The 16529-nt window shown below is 46.7% G+C and overlaps 1 protein-coding gene across 11 annotated transcripts in view; it reads right to left on the bottom strand.

Annotated features, from left to right (window-relative positions):
- Positions 1 to 16529, bottom strand: part of STAT6 (signal transducer and activator of transcription 6) — a 760203-nt gene that overhangs the window by 336606 nt on the left and 407068 nt on the right. For all 11 annotated transcript variants that reach the window (XM_085600982.1, XM_085600983.1, XM_085600976.1 and 8 more), the window contains one exon: positions 8415 to 8554. In XM_085600982.1, the coding sequence (XP_085457108.1) occupies positions 8415 to 8539 (125 nt within the window). In that variant the 5' untranslated portion in view covers positions 8540 to 8554. The remainder of the gene's footprint in view (positions 1 to 8414; positions 8555 to 16529) is intronic.

Genomic DNA, 16529 nt, shown 5'->3' on the forward strand with positions numbered 1-16529 from the left:
CTCTTTTTTTTAATTTAAATTTCTAAGGGATAAGACCAATACCTCCATCTTTTCAATAAGACACATATTTTCCATCTGTTTTCAGACACGTATTATTTGAGCCCCCTCACCACGTTTCCGATGCACGCCTCGATTATCATCGCCTTTATTCCCGGGTTTAACCTAAACCGTCTAATGCATGTTTTCACGACCTATTCGCCCCACTTCCGTTTCTAGTATGTTATCTCGTGTTCATCCTTATCCTTTGATATTTTTTTAATTTCTCTTTACAGATTGTTAGCCTTACGGCACCACCCTCTCCAACACAAAAATGCACAATCGCACATTTGCACTACTTTCTTTTTACCAATCTATCTCTGAGCTGTATTTAACAAGCATTTACAATGCAACGGTCTCGGCATTGTTAAAGTTAGAGCTATTGGCATTGCTCATGACAATGCCGTTTCTTTAAATGTTTTAAAAACAAAAACATAAACAAAAATAATGTCATGAGCAATGCCAATATCTCTAACTTTACCAATGCCGAGACCATTGCATTGTAAATGCTTGTTTTAATTAAACCTGGCATCGCGACAGTGAAAATCAAGAAGAGGCAGGCAGGCAAGCCTGCAGACGCAAACTTCAACAATTAAACTACTGGGATCCAGCTATCAACACAAACAAATCACAACTGCTGACGAGGCCCAAAGACTTTCCGCCCAGAGACCTTTCTGGCATAATTTCCACTTCAGTCATCATTTTTCTAAGCGTGCCTAAAAGAAACAATGTCAGGTCAAAATATTGTAGCTTTCACTTACGACCAATTTTTTAAAAGATAAGGATAGAAACCTCTTTCCATGCCAGTGCTTTAAATAAGCTGGCACTGTTCAGTACGAAGTACCTGCACTTCTTAACTTTAAAAGGGAGAGTACTTGCACTTCTCTACACTGCTCCAATACATTTAATAGGAGATTAGCGGCACTTCACAGGAACAAACCGGTACTATAGTGAGTCCACATACCTGTCAACCTGAATAACAAGTGATTAAGGTTTTGTCGCATGGGGTATGTGTGGCTGGGAGGTATTCAGCATGTGTCTCCTAAGGTTAACGAGGCCAAGTGCACGGACTCAGGTCTACATAAGCGAGGGGGAGGGAGGGGGGCACTGGCAGACTCCAGTACACATGTGTTGGTGAATGAAGCCCCCTGTGTGTCAGTGTCTCCCAGAAGGGGGGCAGGCCGCAAGTTAGTAGCAGGTCCCCAGTAGGCTACCAAGGACCCGTGCGCCTTACTAAAGCAGGAGTTCGCTGCTGGGTGGCTGAGGCCTTGTGTCGGGGTTTGGTCTTCTGCTATGTGCAGCCGGCCCGCTAGTTCCCCCGGCCACACTAGGCAGTGCACTTACTACGGCGCTGAGACTGCCAGACCTAGCTGGCTCCCGGCGGTGCCTTACGTGTGCTTATCCCAGGGGCAGGGAGCTGGACGTGCTGCCGCGATCAATGGTCAGCCTCGCCCAAGGAGGGAAGCCCAGGGTTGGGAAACGCAGGGTGGGAAGATGGCCTCTGTACAAGACCAGGCCATGCTCACCCACAATTTCTAATGTGGCAAAAAATAAAAAATGTACAACAATCCTTGTGTTAAAATCCATCCGTGAGGAGGTACTCCGGGACTCACCGGCCAGGCGAAGGTGAAGGGCAGGACCAGATGGCTGGTGGCTGAGGCGCGCCCGGAGCATAGACTGAATGTGTTGCCGACGAGGACGGTGGTGGCGCTGCCGCCGAAGCTACAGGGTTCTGCGGCCGAGCCTGTCACCCGAGCCTGGTACTCCTTCAAGCACACCTTGAAGTGGATGTCGCATTCGTTGCGGGTTGCAGCGCAGGTTAGCAGGGTTGCGGGTCTCGTCACAGCAGGTGCCGTTCTGCAGCTTCCCCCGGGGGTTGTGCATGGACAGGATATCCAGCTCTAATTGCCCTGAGCACAGACACAGCTGCTGTACCGGGAGAGAGCTGGGGCTAGAGCATTTACACTGCGCTCAATTCACATGGCATAAAAACACGAGCACTCAAACCAAAGCGGGTGCGGTGCAGTACCGAAAGTGAAAGAGGATCTCTTGTCTTTATGGGGCCATGTGTTTAAACACATGGCCCCATAAAGATAAGAAATGATTTGCGACAAACGGAAAGCAGGCGGGACCGTCCAAGTGGGACGGCAGAAAAAGCCAAAGGGAGGTAACACACACAGCTCTTTTCCAATGGCTGACCACCGTTTAGCATAAACGGTGACGCCAGCCAATGGAAAAGAGGGGCGGGGCTTAAAGCCCTTTACTGAAACTCCTTCAAAATGTTAAATCTCGCCGAGCGAGCTGCGCATGTACGCAGCCACGCTAGCCGAGACGTTAAAAGGAATGTGTCATTGTGTAATGTAACTGGTGCTCATGTAAAACACCCCAATACCTTTGAGTCGTGTTTGTGCTATATAAAACTGCCAAACAAAAGTTCCTCTCAGCCTTTGGAATTTAATAAAATACATTTGAACCATAAACAAACTTGAACATACACGGTTGACAAGGATTCTGAAGCCAAATCTGTAATGATGATAAAAGGGGCAGCGCTTAATTCCTTCGCCCATTTGAGCCAGTCTCCCTCCATGATTCCAGAACCACGGGTCCAATGTGGGTGCACTGAATCATTAGAAAAATTACTTTTAAACTGAAACATTTCCACTCCGGTTGCAAAGGTTGTGCCCCATTATTCATACCAGGTTATGCCGAGATAATTTTCAGATTGAGTTCAGACATGAATCCAGATTTCAGTAATTGACACTTCCAACTGAGGATGTATGTGCTACTTCTGTCAGAGAAGTGGGAACTTCCATTGCAAAGTTTTCATAAAATGATCGGGGTTAATAATCGCATTTTGACTCTTGAGAAGGCTATCCAGTATTAGTCAGGGACCTGTGACTATTAAAGCATATTACATATTAATAACCCTGTCAATTCAGATCTGGACTTCTTGTTCTTGGAGATACAAATACTGGAACGCATCCAAGACAACTTAGGACAACATACCTCTCCAGCCAAGTGTAGAATCCTGGAGTAATCAAAACTAGCTTTTACCGGGTTTGCATCTTAGTGCGGACTATCCCTAAGCAGGTTCAGATTCATGCAGCTGGAGTCCCTTGCCAGGTTCAAAAGCCAAGAGCAAAATAGGGGCGGTCCACTTTTTTAATGTTACTAATGTAAACATTGAAAAAGCCTGATATGACTATTGAGATTGCCAGATCCTTGCTGTAAAGGGGAGGAGGTGGTACATTGTAGGTGTGGGGACTTACAATAGGGCGTTTCTCACCCACGACTGCTGGATGGTATATCTGTTGGTGTTGTGTGACGCTTTGTATTGTACTGGAGGCAGGCATGCTGCAGTGCTTAATTTGAGCCAGTGGTTTCCAGTGCTCAGCATCAGCACTCAATCAACAACATCTGCGCTTATCCATTTGGAGCGCTTTTCACGAGCACCAGGTAAGGACGCACTCATTTTTTGTAGGGACAGGAAATTAAGTGATTTGCCTAGAATCATAGGATGTTGAACCAACGCCAAGACTCGAACCGGGTCCACCAACTCCGAAGTCTGCAGCTCTGCCCACTAGTCCATATCCTCTCCCCATTCATGGTTAGTAGCTGGTTCTGTTTTAGGCAGGGCTAACAGGAGAAATAGGCTAGTGCAAGCTGCCTCCTGACGAGAGTCCCGGCACTTATTTTTTTACAAATTAACCACTGGCATGCTGCTGCCTCCTGTTGTTTACGTGAGAGCCTCGGAAACACACAGATGCACTGAAGTGGGGGGGTGAAGGATTTGTGGAACTTGATAGCTACTGATGTCAGACTGGAACACAGCTGGAAGTCTGAAGAAACAGACAGACCCATGCAGGTTTGCGTGGTATTGGACTTGAGAGTGAATCGATTCTGTGTACTGTGGGTGAGAATGTGACCCACCCTGACCTTATGTGCTTTATTCTACAAAAGGTCCAATTTCAAGACTGATCCCCTGGTTGGCTCAACCCGACGACCATCAAAGAACACCCCAGGACGCTTGTAAAGCAGACCATTTGATCAGTCGAAGCGGGTCTGGCACTGGACTCAGTTGAGATTTGTATTTGTAACTTGAAAGTAAGTGAGAAAGCCACCTTACACTCATTATGGTACAACGCGGTACCATTACAACGTGGTCAGTACAACGACAGCATTGTTACCACGCATAACATTACAACGCAAGTCATTACAACGACTTGCTGTAGGGGGCTTTAGATTTGCAATCCAACACCTTCCCTGCTGTCTGGAACTCCAGTGCCTCCTACAGCAAGTCGTTGTAATGACTTGCGTTGTAATGGTATGCGTGGTAACAACAGTCATTGTACTGACCGCGTTGTAAAGGCATGCGTTGTAAACACATGCGTTGCAACCGCATATATTCACTTTGGAGACAACACCAAAGACTGCGCTAGGAGCAGAAAAGAGGAGGGAGGGGTTCTATCTTGTTTAGGAAGCCTCTGAAAGGCCAGAGGGACTGCACACTGTAGAGACGCAAGCCAGAGAAAACCTCACAAGAACTCTGTGAAATTTGGAAGTTTTGAACAGTGCCTTCCTGCACAAAACAACTGACTCGTACAGCCTCTATGGCCTCGAGCTGGAAGTCGTGCATTGGGACCAGAGGGAGAAGAAGCCTCCAGTGGCCACTTGTGAGTACTGCACAGGACCTTTCAGTGTCTGCCCATGTGGGTTGTATGCTAGAAGCACGCATGGCTAAACCACATGTGCCTCTACAACGCGGTCCCCACAATAAATGCATCTAAACTACGCATTCCTTTACCATGCATGCCTTAACCACCCATGACTTTACCATGCAATTTCGTGGTAAAGGCATGATTGGGTAAGGGATATGCATGGTACAGATTACACACCAACCCCCCGCCCTGAGTCCTAAAATCCAGCCCACGTATTAAAACCACCCTGACCCCAGACCCACCCACCATTAGCCCTAAAACTGCCCCTAGCCATGAAAACTGGCCCTTGCCCCCACCCCACCCTGAACCCTAAATCTTGGCCCCCATGTCCTAAAACCTACACCAAATCTAGACCCACCCTCCCCGAGTCCTAAAACAGCCCCCAGCCCTGACCACTGTCCCTTACTCCCTCCCTGAGCCCTAAAACACACCCCACATCATAAAAACGTCCCTGACCAGCCCCCTCACCCTGAGCCCCAAAATTGCCCCAGCCCTGTAAATGTTCATTCTCCCCACCATGGACCCTAAATCTAAGCCCCCATGTCCTGAAAACGACCCTGAGCCCTAAACACTGACCCCACCCCTGAAAACTACCCCGACCCCCCCGCCCTGACTCTTAAAACAACCCAACGCTCACGAGCCCTAAAAAGACCCTCAACTGTAAAAACGACCCCCCTGCCCATCCCAAAACCCAACCCCACTTCCTGTGCCCGCCATTCCACACGTCTATACCGTGCACTGCGTGGCTAAAGCATATGCGTGGTTAAGGCAAGCGTGGTTCCTCTTGTGGGAAAACGGCATGCATGGCTCAGTCTGCGTAGTAAAGGCCGTTTTCCATCCATGTGTTATGGAGGAGCCATGTGGAATGGAACTGTCACTTAAACAAGCTATAACTTTCCAGTGATTGATCCAGTTTTTGCCAATTTGGCCTTATTTTTAGTTTTGATTTTAGTAAACTGGTCTGAGAGAGCTAATGAGTGGTTCCCGACAAGATTTGTGCTAGTACTGTTAACCCTTAAGACACATTCTCTGCAGTTGCCTTCTGTCTTGGTCCTCTGCTGCTAAGGGGTAGACGAGGGTGTCTTAGAGAAATAGTGTTTGCCTAACTAGGAGCTAGTTTTGCATCATGATGGTAGAGTTTGTCCCAGCTTCCTACAGCTGCCATATGGAAATAACAACCACAGAGAGGCTTACCTATTTAGGGGTCCATTACAACGGGGCCAATAATCGGCCCTGTAATGCCCATTGGAATTACCAATATTGTGCATCAGTAATTCCATTGGGCGTGAATTACCTCTGGTTACAGGTTAATGAATAATAATTATAATAAATAAATTAAAAAATGTAAAAAATAAAAAATTATTGGGAGTAACCAATTCGAGCATATTTCTCCATTTTCGGCTGGATTTTATCCCAGACATTTAATCTGTTTTCAAAATGCAAAATGCCCGGGTAAAAAACTTCTTACTTGCAGTGCTCCCGCAAGTCCTTTAATTCCCAGTGAAGCTGACAAATGAAGGGCCACTTGCTTAAACCAATGTGGAAAATAAAGTGAAACCAATACTCCATAATTAAAAAGATCACCAACCCTGTAGCCTGACATTAGATCACCCGAAACACTCTCAGCAATAGTACTAACCTCATGCAAATCCCCCACCTATATACACCAACACTATACTAAATCTTTAAAAAGGACAGGCTTACCTTATAAAGCAGGAAGTCTGCCAAGAACCCGAGAAGATGGACTGGCAAAGCTGATACGGTTAGGTGGAGGGTGAAATGAGACCCCCTCACACATACACAGCTATACACCTGCAGAGACAACCCAAAAACACTTCACACTTGCACATTTTTGGCTGGAAGCTTGGAATGTCCCAAGACCTCCCACCCAACTGCTGTGTGCTTTTCTGACTCCAATACCAGGGTCTCAAGAGTGCCATGGTATGTGTATGTTGTGTAGTCCACCTGATAAACAACAATACACCGGGGATCGATGTTTATCAGATGCAATAAATAATACCGAATAAGAGGTTCCACGTACGAATGGGACACGATATGTCGATTTTAGAGCTTATCACACCATAATCGCAATATTTATTGGCCCTTTTTCACTCAGTAAATTTTAGGAATATTAGATGGGCCGAATCATTAGTTTTCCTCTGAAGTGGATAAGGAGGCTTAAGACTGGGAAAACTGAAGGAAGTGAAGGTTTGCAGAATTCAGTTCTTTAGAAGAGACAACTTTTTTGTTTGGGACTTCTAAATGCAAAAAAGATGCTCTTCAGCAGTGAAAGATAAAGGACATTGCAGTACACCACTAGAGGTAAGAACTGGCGAGTGATGCAAGCTAAGATGGTCTTGGTTGTATGTTTTGTATCTTCACAATAACAAACAAACACAAATCATGGATCTGCCAGGACGTGGTACAATGTTGTTCTGACATTCTACCAACAAGGTAAAAATTTAAAATGGTTGTAGTATCATTACATTTGTTCAGTGCTCTCTTCTCTTCCTAAAAGTCCTCTCCAGCCTAAAGGCGTTTGGTGGGAGGCGGGCTTCAAAAGGCAAGCAGGTTATTTTGTGAAAATGAAACCTCCAGCATCAAATGCTACTTCCACCAAAATCTCCTCTAAGGACCTAATGCCGAGTGCTTTGGTACCCCAACTTGGGACGGTATTCGGTGTTAAGGGGTCACTCCCATCAGTGTACGAGATCAGCGTGTACACAGATTGGATTCACTGCATCTACAGACTTCATTTGCTAAAAGCAGCTGATACCTCAGGGTGAAATACAGTGCAGAAATCATGTGGGGAGGTGAAGCAGCACGTATTCCACTATGTCTGTGTCTAAAATCCCATAATCTGTAGTATTTCTGTAGCTTCTACTACTCTGGCCCCATTCTCCAGGAGTTAGCCATGACCCTTGTATCAGTAACTCCGGTAGAAGAAGGGCAAAATACTGGACAGAAAACCACCCTCCTTGAAACGGCCGCCTAGGATGGATCACGGGAGCCTGCTGCACTTCCTGAGAGCAGGATTTACTTGTATCAAGGACCAAACATTACCTTTGCGGGGATAAATGAATTTCTTAGCGCCACAAACCATAACAGATCATGGAGCATCCATGGTGTTGGTGATCATAGAGGTGGATCATGTGTACACCTTCAAATTCCACACTTCACCAATCATCTCCAAAATAAGACAAATTATCTCATTTATCATCGCTTCTACAAGAGGGCGATAAGCTTCTTTTCGCTTCTTTTCGCTGCTTGCGACTGGTTACAGAACACAAGAAAAATTTGAGTGTTTGCCTTGCTCACTTCAAAAGAAGTCTCACTTTCTGCTTATGCCACACTTTGTGGGGTTTTGCTTTTACTTGCACCTCTCTTTAACTGAATCTCACCGCGTCACCGGATAACACTGAGTATCGCTTTCTCACCTCATCACTATTCCCAAATTCTCAAGTCAGTCTGAATTTAGCTGAGCGAATGCCACAGGAATCGATGTCACATTCGGCCCATGGGTTTTTGTGTCAGCACAATGAATCAGCCTTTCCCTATCTGAGGTAACTAACAGGAGTACGATCGAACTGGACGATATCTGCACAATTTCCATCACTATGACCATCTTCCCATAACACCGGTAAGATGAGCAGCACTTACCACGGTTGGTTCTCCAGCCAGTCAGCAAGGAGGTGGCGAATATTTCTGGGAAACCTATGATATATGCTGTTGAAGCGTTCGGGCGGCATCTTGGACACCAAACTCCACAGAGAGGTTTTGGACATCTTGGAACCGTGGCCCTAAAATGGAACAAAGGAGCAACAAACAGTCATTATCTACTAGTAATCCATCCCTCACATGCATTCATCTTAGACATAGCCCCCACGAAAATAGACTATTCAGAAACAAAGTTCATTTTGTACCTGTGTAACAGAGATTCTTTGGAATAAAAATGTATTTACGTTGTTTTCTTCTAAGCATAACCAGTTCACTCAACACTATTGATTTGCTCTCCAGACATACATATTACTCAAGGTTGTTCACCTCAAAGATGTGGTATTGCTCTCAAATAACAGATGCTTCCAAATCAGAGGGTCTTCACTTCTGACCAGCGCTGTCATCGATTTCATTACCTGAGGTGCGCCAACTCTGATGAAACAGCTAAAATGAAATGGATGTAGTTGCAAAAGTGGGGCTGAAGTGTAAGTCCCACTCCATTGACATTTCTGTCCCTTGCACGGAGTAGTCATTCAGTCAATCACTCCCATCCACTGCCACTCTTTGAAATGCTCCTGCTAGTAAAACCGAGGCCATAGGTTCCTTTGCCTGCTGTGCTCATATGGGGCTGAGAGGACTCACTCACCCCTAGCATTTAAGACCATGCATGCTCAGAAGATGCCGGTGTAGAGGACCAGTATCTCAAAAGACCAACTTACAAGCCCCAGTGCGCTCTTTCGACTACTCCATTAACTTCTTCTAGCTGAAGGCAGCAACCTCAGTTTTTTGAATGGACTGACTGAAGCGTATAACTAGAGGACTCAAGTAGGCAATAGCCCCGCAGTGCCCCTCCACTACTTAGCATCCCGCGATAAACATAGCTTTTACTGTTGCCTTTGTCTAGCCAGGCAACTGTTAGCACATTAGAAGGAGTAACAAGGTAGGGAGCCAGCAGAAAGGTTGTAGAGGGCTATTGTAAAGAAGCCCCTGAAGCAGTTGAGTTCAAGCATTCGGAATGGAGGCGCAAAGATACTCGCAAGCAGCCAACGGTGTTAGGTAAGAGATATGTTCCCCACTGGCAGTTACTGACATTCACCAGCCAATGGCTGAAAGAGGCAGGTTTACAAAAGCCAATGGTATAAGGGCAGATCCAAAGCAATAGGTGAGTTTGGCAGCTGCGGTGACAATACCCAGGCTGATCAGAGTCCGCGTTTTGTATGAGCAATAGTTCTGTGTGAAACTGCACTGTCAAAACACCAACCTACATTTTGGATCAAAGCAGAAGCAGTGCAAGCCCTCGTACCCTCGAAGGAAGAATGCCTGCATAAGCGCACTGATTGCCCATCAGATAAGGAACCTGCTCAGTCACTAGAACCTTTCATGTTTCATAGCTTAGTAATTGCTCGGAAGCCTCTGGGCGCATCGTCCGTCTGGTTGCTAGCCATGTCAAACAACCATTGCAGGCTTTCGGTTACAATCAACATCATCGCAGACCTTAATCTGGAAATAAACATGTCACAGGGAGGAAGTTAGGCCGATCACTGCAGTTAAATCTCCAAGATGAGAGGTTCTGCGTCACTGCCTGGCACGGCCTAGCTCTTGGCTCACTGGGCTTTAACACTTTCTAGCCAGCTCTGCCTTCAGTTTAAGGTCTCTGCTCCACTTCCCATTCTCAATCCCAGCTGTGTGTCCTTTCGCTTCCACCACTGCCTCCAGCAGTGTGGCCCTGTATCCTTTCCACTACATGGCACCAAGCCCTGGAGTATCATGGTGCCAAGGAGCTTTTAACAGAGGCAGAAGGGCTAAGGGGATGAAGACCTAAGCTGAGCACCTTCGGCGAGGTAATACAAACATGGAAGCAAAAGCGTTTACAAGTAATTATTTATAATGTGCTGAGGCTTTGTAAGCTCAGACATTCGTCTTCAGGTGACATAGCGCTATATTTGGAGATGAGGTCTACAAAAGGAGCGGAATAACAGGGGTGAGTCCTACTTCCAGAGTATGATTAGCGAAAGGTCCCTTTGCTGAGGTGGACTGACACATAGTTGTGGTGCTAGTAACATAAATTGGTACCAGATGATAACCTATAATTGGTGTGGGTAAAGAGGCTTACAGTGGCTGCCCTTCTTGTAGCTATAGCAACCACATTTATCTGGACCTAAAGCATTAGGATGGATATATTGCAGTTTCTTTGGAGGATTACAAAAATCATGTTTTGTCTATATCGCAATGTTCGATCAAAGTCCACCAAACTTCACTGCAGGGTGGTACATGAAATACACAAAAGGAGGAGCAGGGTCAAGACCAAATTGCATACGGCCGGGTCCAAACTGAGGTGGCATGGTGAGGAAAATAACAATGGGTTAGGATGCAACCCCGAGCGATTGCCAGTGATTAGACAAATTGCAAGCAATCCTCCCATCACCTTGATGCAGCACACTTTCAAAATAATACACAACAATTTTACAAATTAAAGACACGAAAAGTTGAAAGTACACATTGCACACGTTTAGACACAGTGATACATGAAACTGAGAAAAGTAAAAGCGTGCTTTTAATGTGGGATAAAGAAAACACATATAAAGTAATACTAATACATATAAACGAGTTGTAGTAAGGAGAATTTCTTATGCACGTTGCTTAATAATGTATACTGATGAATTGATGTTGTGTTAATAGAGTGGCCTAGTGTTGCTAATGCTCATTTTGCTAGAGTGCACCATTTACAAAAGCCAGTGCAAAACTGTGTAGAAATAAAGTACAAGCTTGAAAATGTGCATAATAATACAAGATATTCCATAGTTTATAATAATAATCCCACTTATAAAGCGCCTGGTTACACTGAACTAGTGTGTCCCCATGCTGCGGTGCACTCTGCCCTCGGCAGCCAGAAAGCCCTACCCTGGAAGGGAGACTATGCGGAGGGAAAGAGATAAGTTTTCAGTTTTTTACGAAAAACAGCCTCCGAAACCTCCAACCGGGGGCTCAGAGGGAGTTTGTTCCACTGCTGTGCTGCCACATAACGAAAGGAGTGGCCACCCATCCTTGCTCTCTTGATGGTAGGAACACACACCTGACCCATTGCGCTCGATCTGAGTTGCCAGGTCGGTGAGTAGGGTGTAAGTAGAGCGAACAAGTAGGAGAGGCCCGTCCTATGTATGAGCCGATGGCAGATGCACAGCGCCTTGAACAGAACATTACCATAGTCCAGGCGCGATGTCACCAGGGCATGCACCATGGTTTTCCTGGCTGCAGTAAGCAGCACATCCAGGGTTTTCCGTAGGCCCCGCAGGACTCCAAAACAGACGCCTGCCACCCACCCGGTATAACGAGAGCTTGGTATCCAGCCATACCCCAAGGTTCTTAGCCTGTTCACAGGGCGTGGGGGTGGGTCCCAGAGTCTGTGGCCACCACGCCGATGACCACACTGATGGAGCCTTCCCTAGCACAAGCACCTCGGTCTTATTACCATTCAGTTTCAGGCAATGAATTGCCATCCAGGATGCCAGTTCTTGCAGGCATGACACGAAATTGAAGGCTGCCGCCTCCTGTACCTGTGTAAGGGAAACCACCAGTTGAGTGTCATCGGCATAGGACACAACCGTGACTCCAAAACCCTCTTCAATCTCAGCTAGAGGTGTGACATAGAGATTAAACAGGGTAGGGCTCAGGGTAGACCCCTGAGGCACCCCCTGTTTCAATTTAATAACTTTAGAGTAATAGGATCCCTGCGCCACCTGAAAGCTGCACTCAGACAAGAAGCATTCCATCCACCTCAGAGCACTGCCTGCCACCCCTCCTTTCCTCAAACAATGCAGCAGGGTATGATGGGCAACCATATCGAACGCGGCACTTAAATATAAAAGAATTAAGGCCGCTGTCTGTCCCGCATTCACATATTTCCTGATGGTCTCGATTGAGAATAACAGTGCCGATTCGGTGGAATAGAGGGCCCGAAATCCGGACTGAGTGGGGTGAAGGAGGTTGTGTTTACAGATATGCGCAGTGATTTGAGAATTTACTACCTTCTCCGCAACTTTTGCGAAGTAAGGAAGCAGGAAAATAGGACGCAGATTATCTAGTTGGTCTGGACCGATGTGAGGTTTCTTAGGTAATGGAAGACCAACTGCTTCCTTCCATCTTTTAGGCACCGTATCCGCCATAAAAGACATCTCCAAGAGATGTCTGATGTGCGGCTCAAGAGTCACAATGCTCCCTCTAAGCACCCTAGGGGAGGCAGGATCTCTGGGAGAGCCTGACTTGAAACTAAGAATAGTTTTATTTAGAGTCTCGGGGTGGTGGGAGGGGGTGAATTTAATCCACCTTCTCTGCGGAAAAAAAACCAGCCACACGATTGCATGACTCCTCTGAGCCAACCACTGGAGCTACAGTTTTCGCTAGGGAGGATATTTCTTTATAGACCCTAAACAGTTCTTTCGCTTAATTCTCGGCCGTCGCAATTCTTTCCGGATAGTAGGATGAGCGCATAATAACTCTTTAGAGTGGTTTTGTACTCTCTCTCCACTAGGACAGAGAAATCTTTCCTCCATCACCTTTCTAGGCATTTACAATCTGCTTTTGTTGTTCTCAAGGCAGCATTATACCAGGGGGCCAACTTCTGACCCCTTCCCGGCCTTTTAAATGTCCAGGGAGCGGTGCAGTCCAATGTCTCCATAATCCGCCTGTCCAATGCAACACAGGCACCCTCAGCATCCAGCCCACCCTGTAAAAGGGCATTATTAAAATCCTCCTGAGAGAAGCCAACCCACTTCCTGCGTGCTATTTTCGTTTTGGGTTTCACCTGAACCTTTGGTCTGGGCAGCCTCACTGAAAAAGGAATCAAAAAGTGATCCGACCACAAGACAGGAAGCGAGGGCTTCACAAATAAGGCTCCCCAGTTGGCAAAAATAGGGTCAAGTAAATGACCCAGCTGATGCGTGGGGAATTCAGATTGTAAGGTAAGTTGTAGAGTAGCCAATTCCTGCCGTACCTCTAGAGCCCCTACATTACTTGCGTCGTCCAAACGCAGATTTAGGTCAACCAGCACTAAAAATTTCGAATAGCGAAGTGCTGGTTGAATGAGGCATTCAATCAGACTGGGTAAAAACTGAGTATGGGGGGCCAGGGGGGTCTATAAACCAGGAGCCCTTTCATGATATAATTCCGGGCCATCCTGATCGTAAAAAGACCCGCCTCACTTTCAGCAATATCGGCCGGCTCAAGAGAGCACTTGATAGTGTGCTTAAAAATAATCGCAATCCCTCCCCCTCTACTGGAAGGCCTATCTACTCTCATAATCCCATAACCACTGGGGACAGCCTCGAGGATTTCAGGCACTGAGTCCTCATCCAGCCAGGTCACAGTGAGGAACAACACATCGGCCTGACCATCGACCAGAAGGTCGCAGATCTCTACTCTGTGTTTCCTCAATGACCTACAATTCATTAAGAAGAGGTTCAAAGATGGACCCTCCTCCTGATCCTTCTCCCTGGCACACTACCTGAAGGAGCAAAGCCTACACTCCCCACTCTTACTCCCTACCTCAATGCTATGTCTACATAGCTAGGCCATGACGGGGCAGGGAGCATAAAGCTGCTGGGAGCTATAGTGTAATCCGACTCCCAAACCACCAGGGGTTCTGGCCCCGGGCCCCAGACGAGCACGGACGGGTGCAGACGGGCTTGACTTTGGCATGTCTTCGGCGCACCCGCTGCGCGCATCCGCTGCGTGGCCGCTGAGGCATGTGGCTTTTATGAGCGAGCTCTCCCTGCCGCTAGAACGCTGATCGTTCGAGGCGGAAGTGCCTGGCTCTCACCTCCCCGCCCTCCGCGCAACGGTACTAGTTACCGCGTCGGACCGAGGCGGGAAGGAACAGTGACTGAGCCCAGGCTTCCGAAAAGGTAAGGGACCCCCAAAGCACCCCTAGCGCCCCCCCGAAATAAAAGCACAGCAAGTGCACAATTTAAAAGTGAGTCAGGGAATTATAAACTTTAAAAGAAGTTGCCTTCATAAAAAGTGAAAAACAAATTATGTGGAATGAATTTAGAAAATTATGCACTTATATGAATGTTGAGAACAATTGTGGTAGTAGGGTATTTCTAAAATTAGCTATCTCCATGTAATAATATTTGGTGAAAGTTCAATATAAAATTCATCATTTGAATTTAATTAATTTCATTATATTTGCTATTGATTTGAAGTTAATTTCATTTCAAATGTGTAATGCCAACTTTAAGACTTTATCGAAAATGCTGACCTTTCCCCTGACTTAATACAATGCCCTATTTAAGACTAGTGAAATGTTGCTTATTTGTCCCATACATGTACCGATCTTGACATTCCTGAATGTTTCTTCAAAGTTCACAGTGAATTATTCCTGTGGGAACAGGAGTTCAGCTGTCACTATAGATTGTTACTTTATATTTCTTTTTCACCGTTGTTAGGCCTATGTGGACTTTCGAACCTATTGTTTCTCATGAATAGCATGGGAAAACATCTCAATGTTTCAAGTATCCTAAATGACTAATGTGAATTAGAACACATGACTGTCTTTCGATGGTGGTGTGATGCCACATCGTCGGGACTTTCTTAGAGACATTATAAAAGAAGAAATCCCAAAGGAGGGGCAATTAGTGACGGACGCCATTTTCTTGCTTAGGGAGCAGAACGCTATGCTGATCGTTTTTTTTTAATGTTAACCTTTTCCTTATGGACTACCTTGCTAAATGCTACAGCCGGTAGTTGATGACCTACGTTTTTTTGCCAAACCAATTCATTTTTATTTCTATGCCTTATGCTAATGGACTCACCCCTAATGGACTCTAAACCTGAACCCTGTTCCATTTTTTTTAGGATAATGAGCTGTAAGACGTCTAAACTATCCTACGACCTTTATAGCTGTGGGACTTTGTAACTCTGTAAACTGTTTTGAAAAATAACCATCCTTTAAGCCATGGTTACTCACAAACATTTTCACAGGGGCCAAAATGCACACTCTGGGTTGTTCCCGAGGCACACATCGATGTCGTGGCATTCCCAAGGAGATGGGGTAGGTGTGGAGATTATCGAGACAGAAAAGAAAAACGTACCTTTTCAAAATGTAACTAGGAAATGTTTTATTCAAAAACCTTTTGAATATTTTGCAGCAGTTAATCTTCTACTTTGTGTAGCCTATCCATTTTTTTAATTGTGTAGGCTAGGTCATACTGTGTGTAATACATGTTTTAATGAATTACATGCATATTCAAAATGTTGTCACAGAAAGGGACCGCGTAGCATTATATATGCATATCATTTTCCCCATTGGTCCAACCAGTGTCAGCGTTTCTCCTTCCTGGTAGCCCGCCTACCTCGCCGCCCTCCGTCTTCCCTCCCCGCTCCCCGCTTCCCGCCACCACCGCTGACCCCGCCCCTTTTTTCCTTCTGTTCCCTCCCCGCTCCCGCCTCCCAGCTGCTCCGCCCACCCGCGCACTTGGCCTTATATGGCGACCGTGCGACGCAGGTGAGTGTGACCCACTTGTGGGACACCCCCGCGCCGCACGGCCACCAGCTGCTGCGTGTGCCCCCACTGCCCTGCCCTCTGCCTCGCTGCCTGCCTAGCTGCCGGCTGACTCCGCTGCTGTTGTTTTTGCTTTGTTTTTGCCGTCATTTGTGATTGTTACTATTTTCTTTTTGCCCGTGTTAAACGTACTGATCTCCATCTGTGCCTGCTGTATTTTTATTGTTGTTTGTGCCAGTGTCAGCGTTTCTCCTTCCTGGTAGCCCGCCTACCTCGCCGCCCTCCGTCTTCCCTCCCCGCTCCCCGCTTCCCGCCACCACCGCTGACCCCGCCCCTTTTTTCCTTCTGTTCCCTCCCCGCTCCCGCCTCCCAGCTGCTCTGCCCACCCGCGCACTTGGCCTTATATGGCGACCGTGCGACGCAGGTGAGTGTGACCCACTTGTGGGACACCCCCGCGCCGCACGGCCACCAGCTGCTGCGTGTGCCCCCACTGCCCTGCCCTCTGCCTCGCTGCCTGCCTCGCTGCCGGCTGACTCCGCTGCTGTTGTTTTTGCTTTGTT

The sequence above is a fragment of the Triturus cristatus genome, chromosome 4_2 (genome assembly GCF_964204655.1).
Source record: "Triturus cristatus chromosome 4_2, aTriCri1.1, whole genome shotgun sequence".
NCBI classification, from domain to species: Eukaryota; Metazoa; Chordata; class Amphibia; order Caudata; family Salamandridae; genus Triturus; species Triturus cristatus.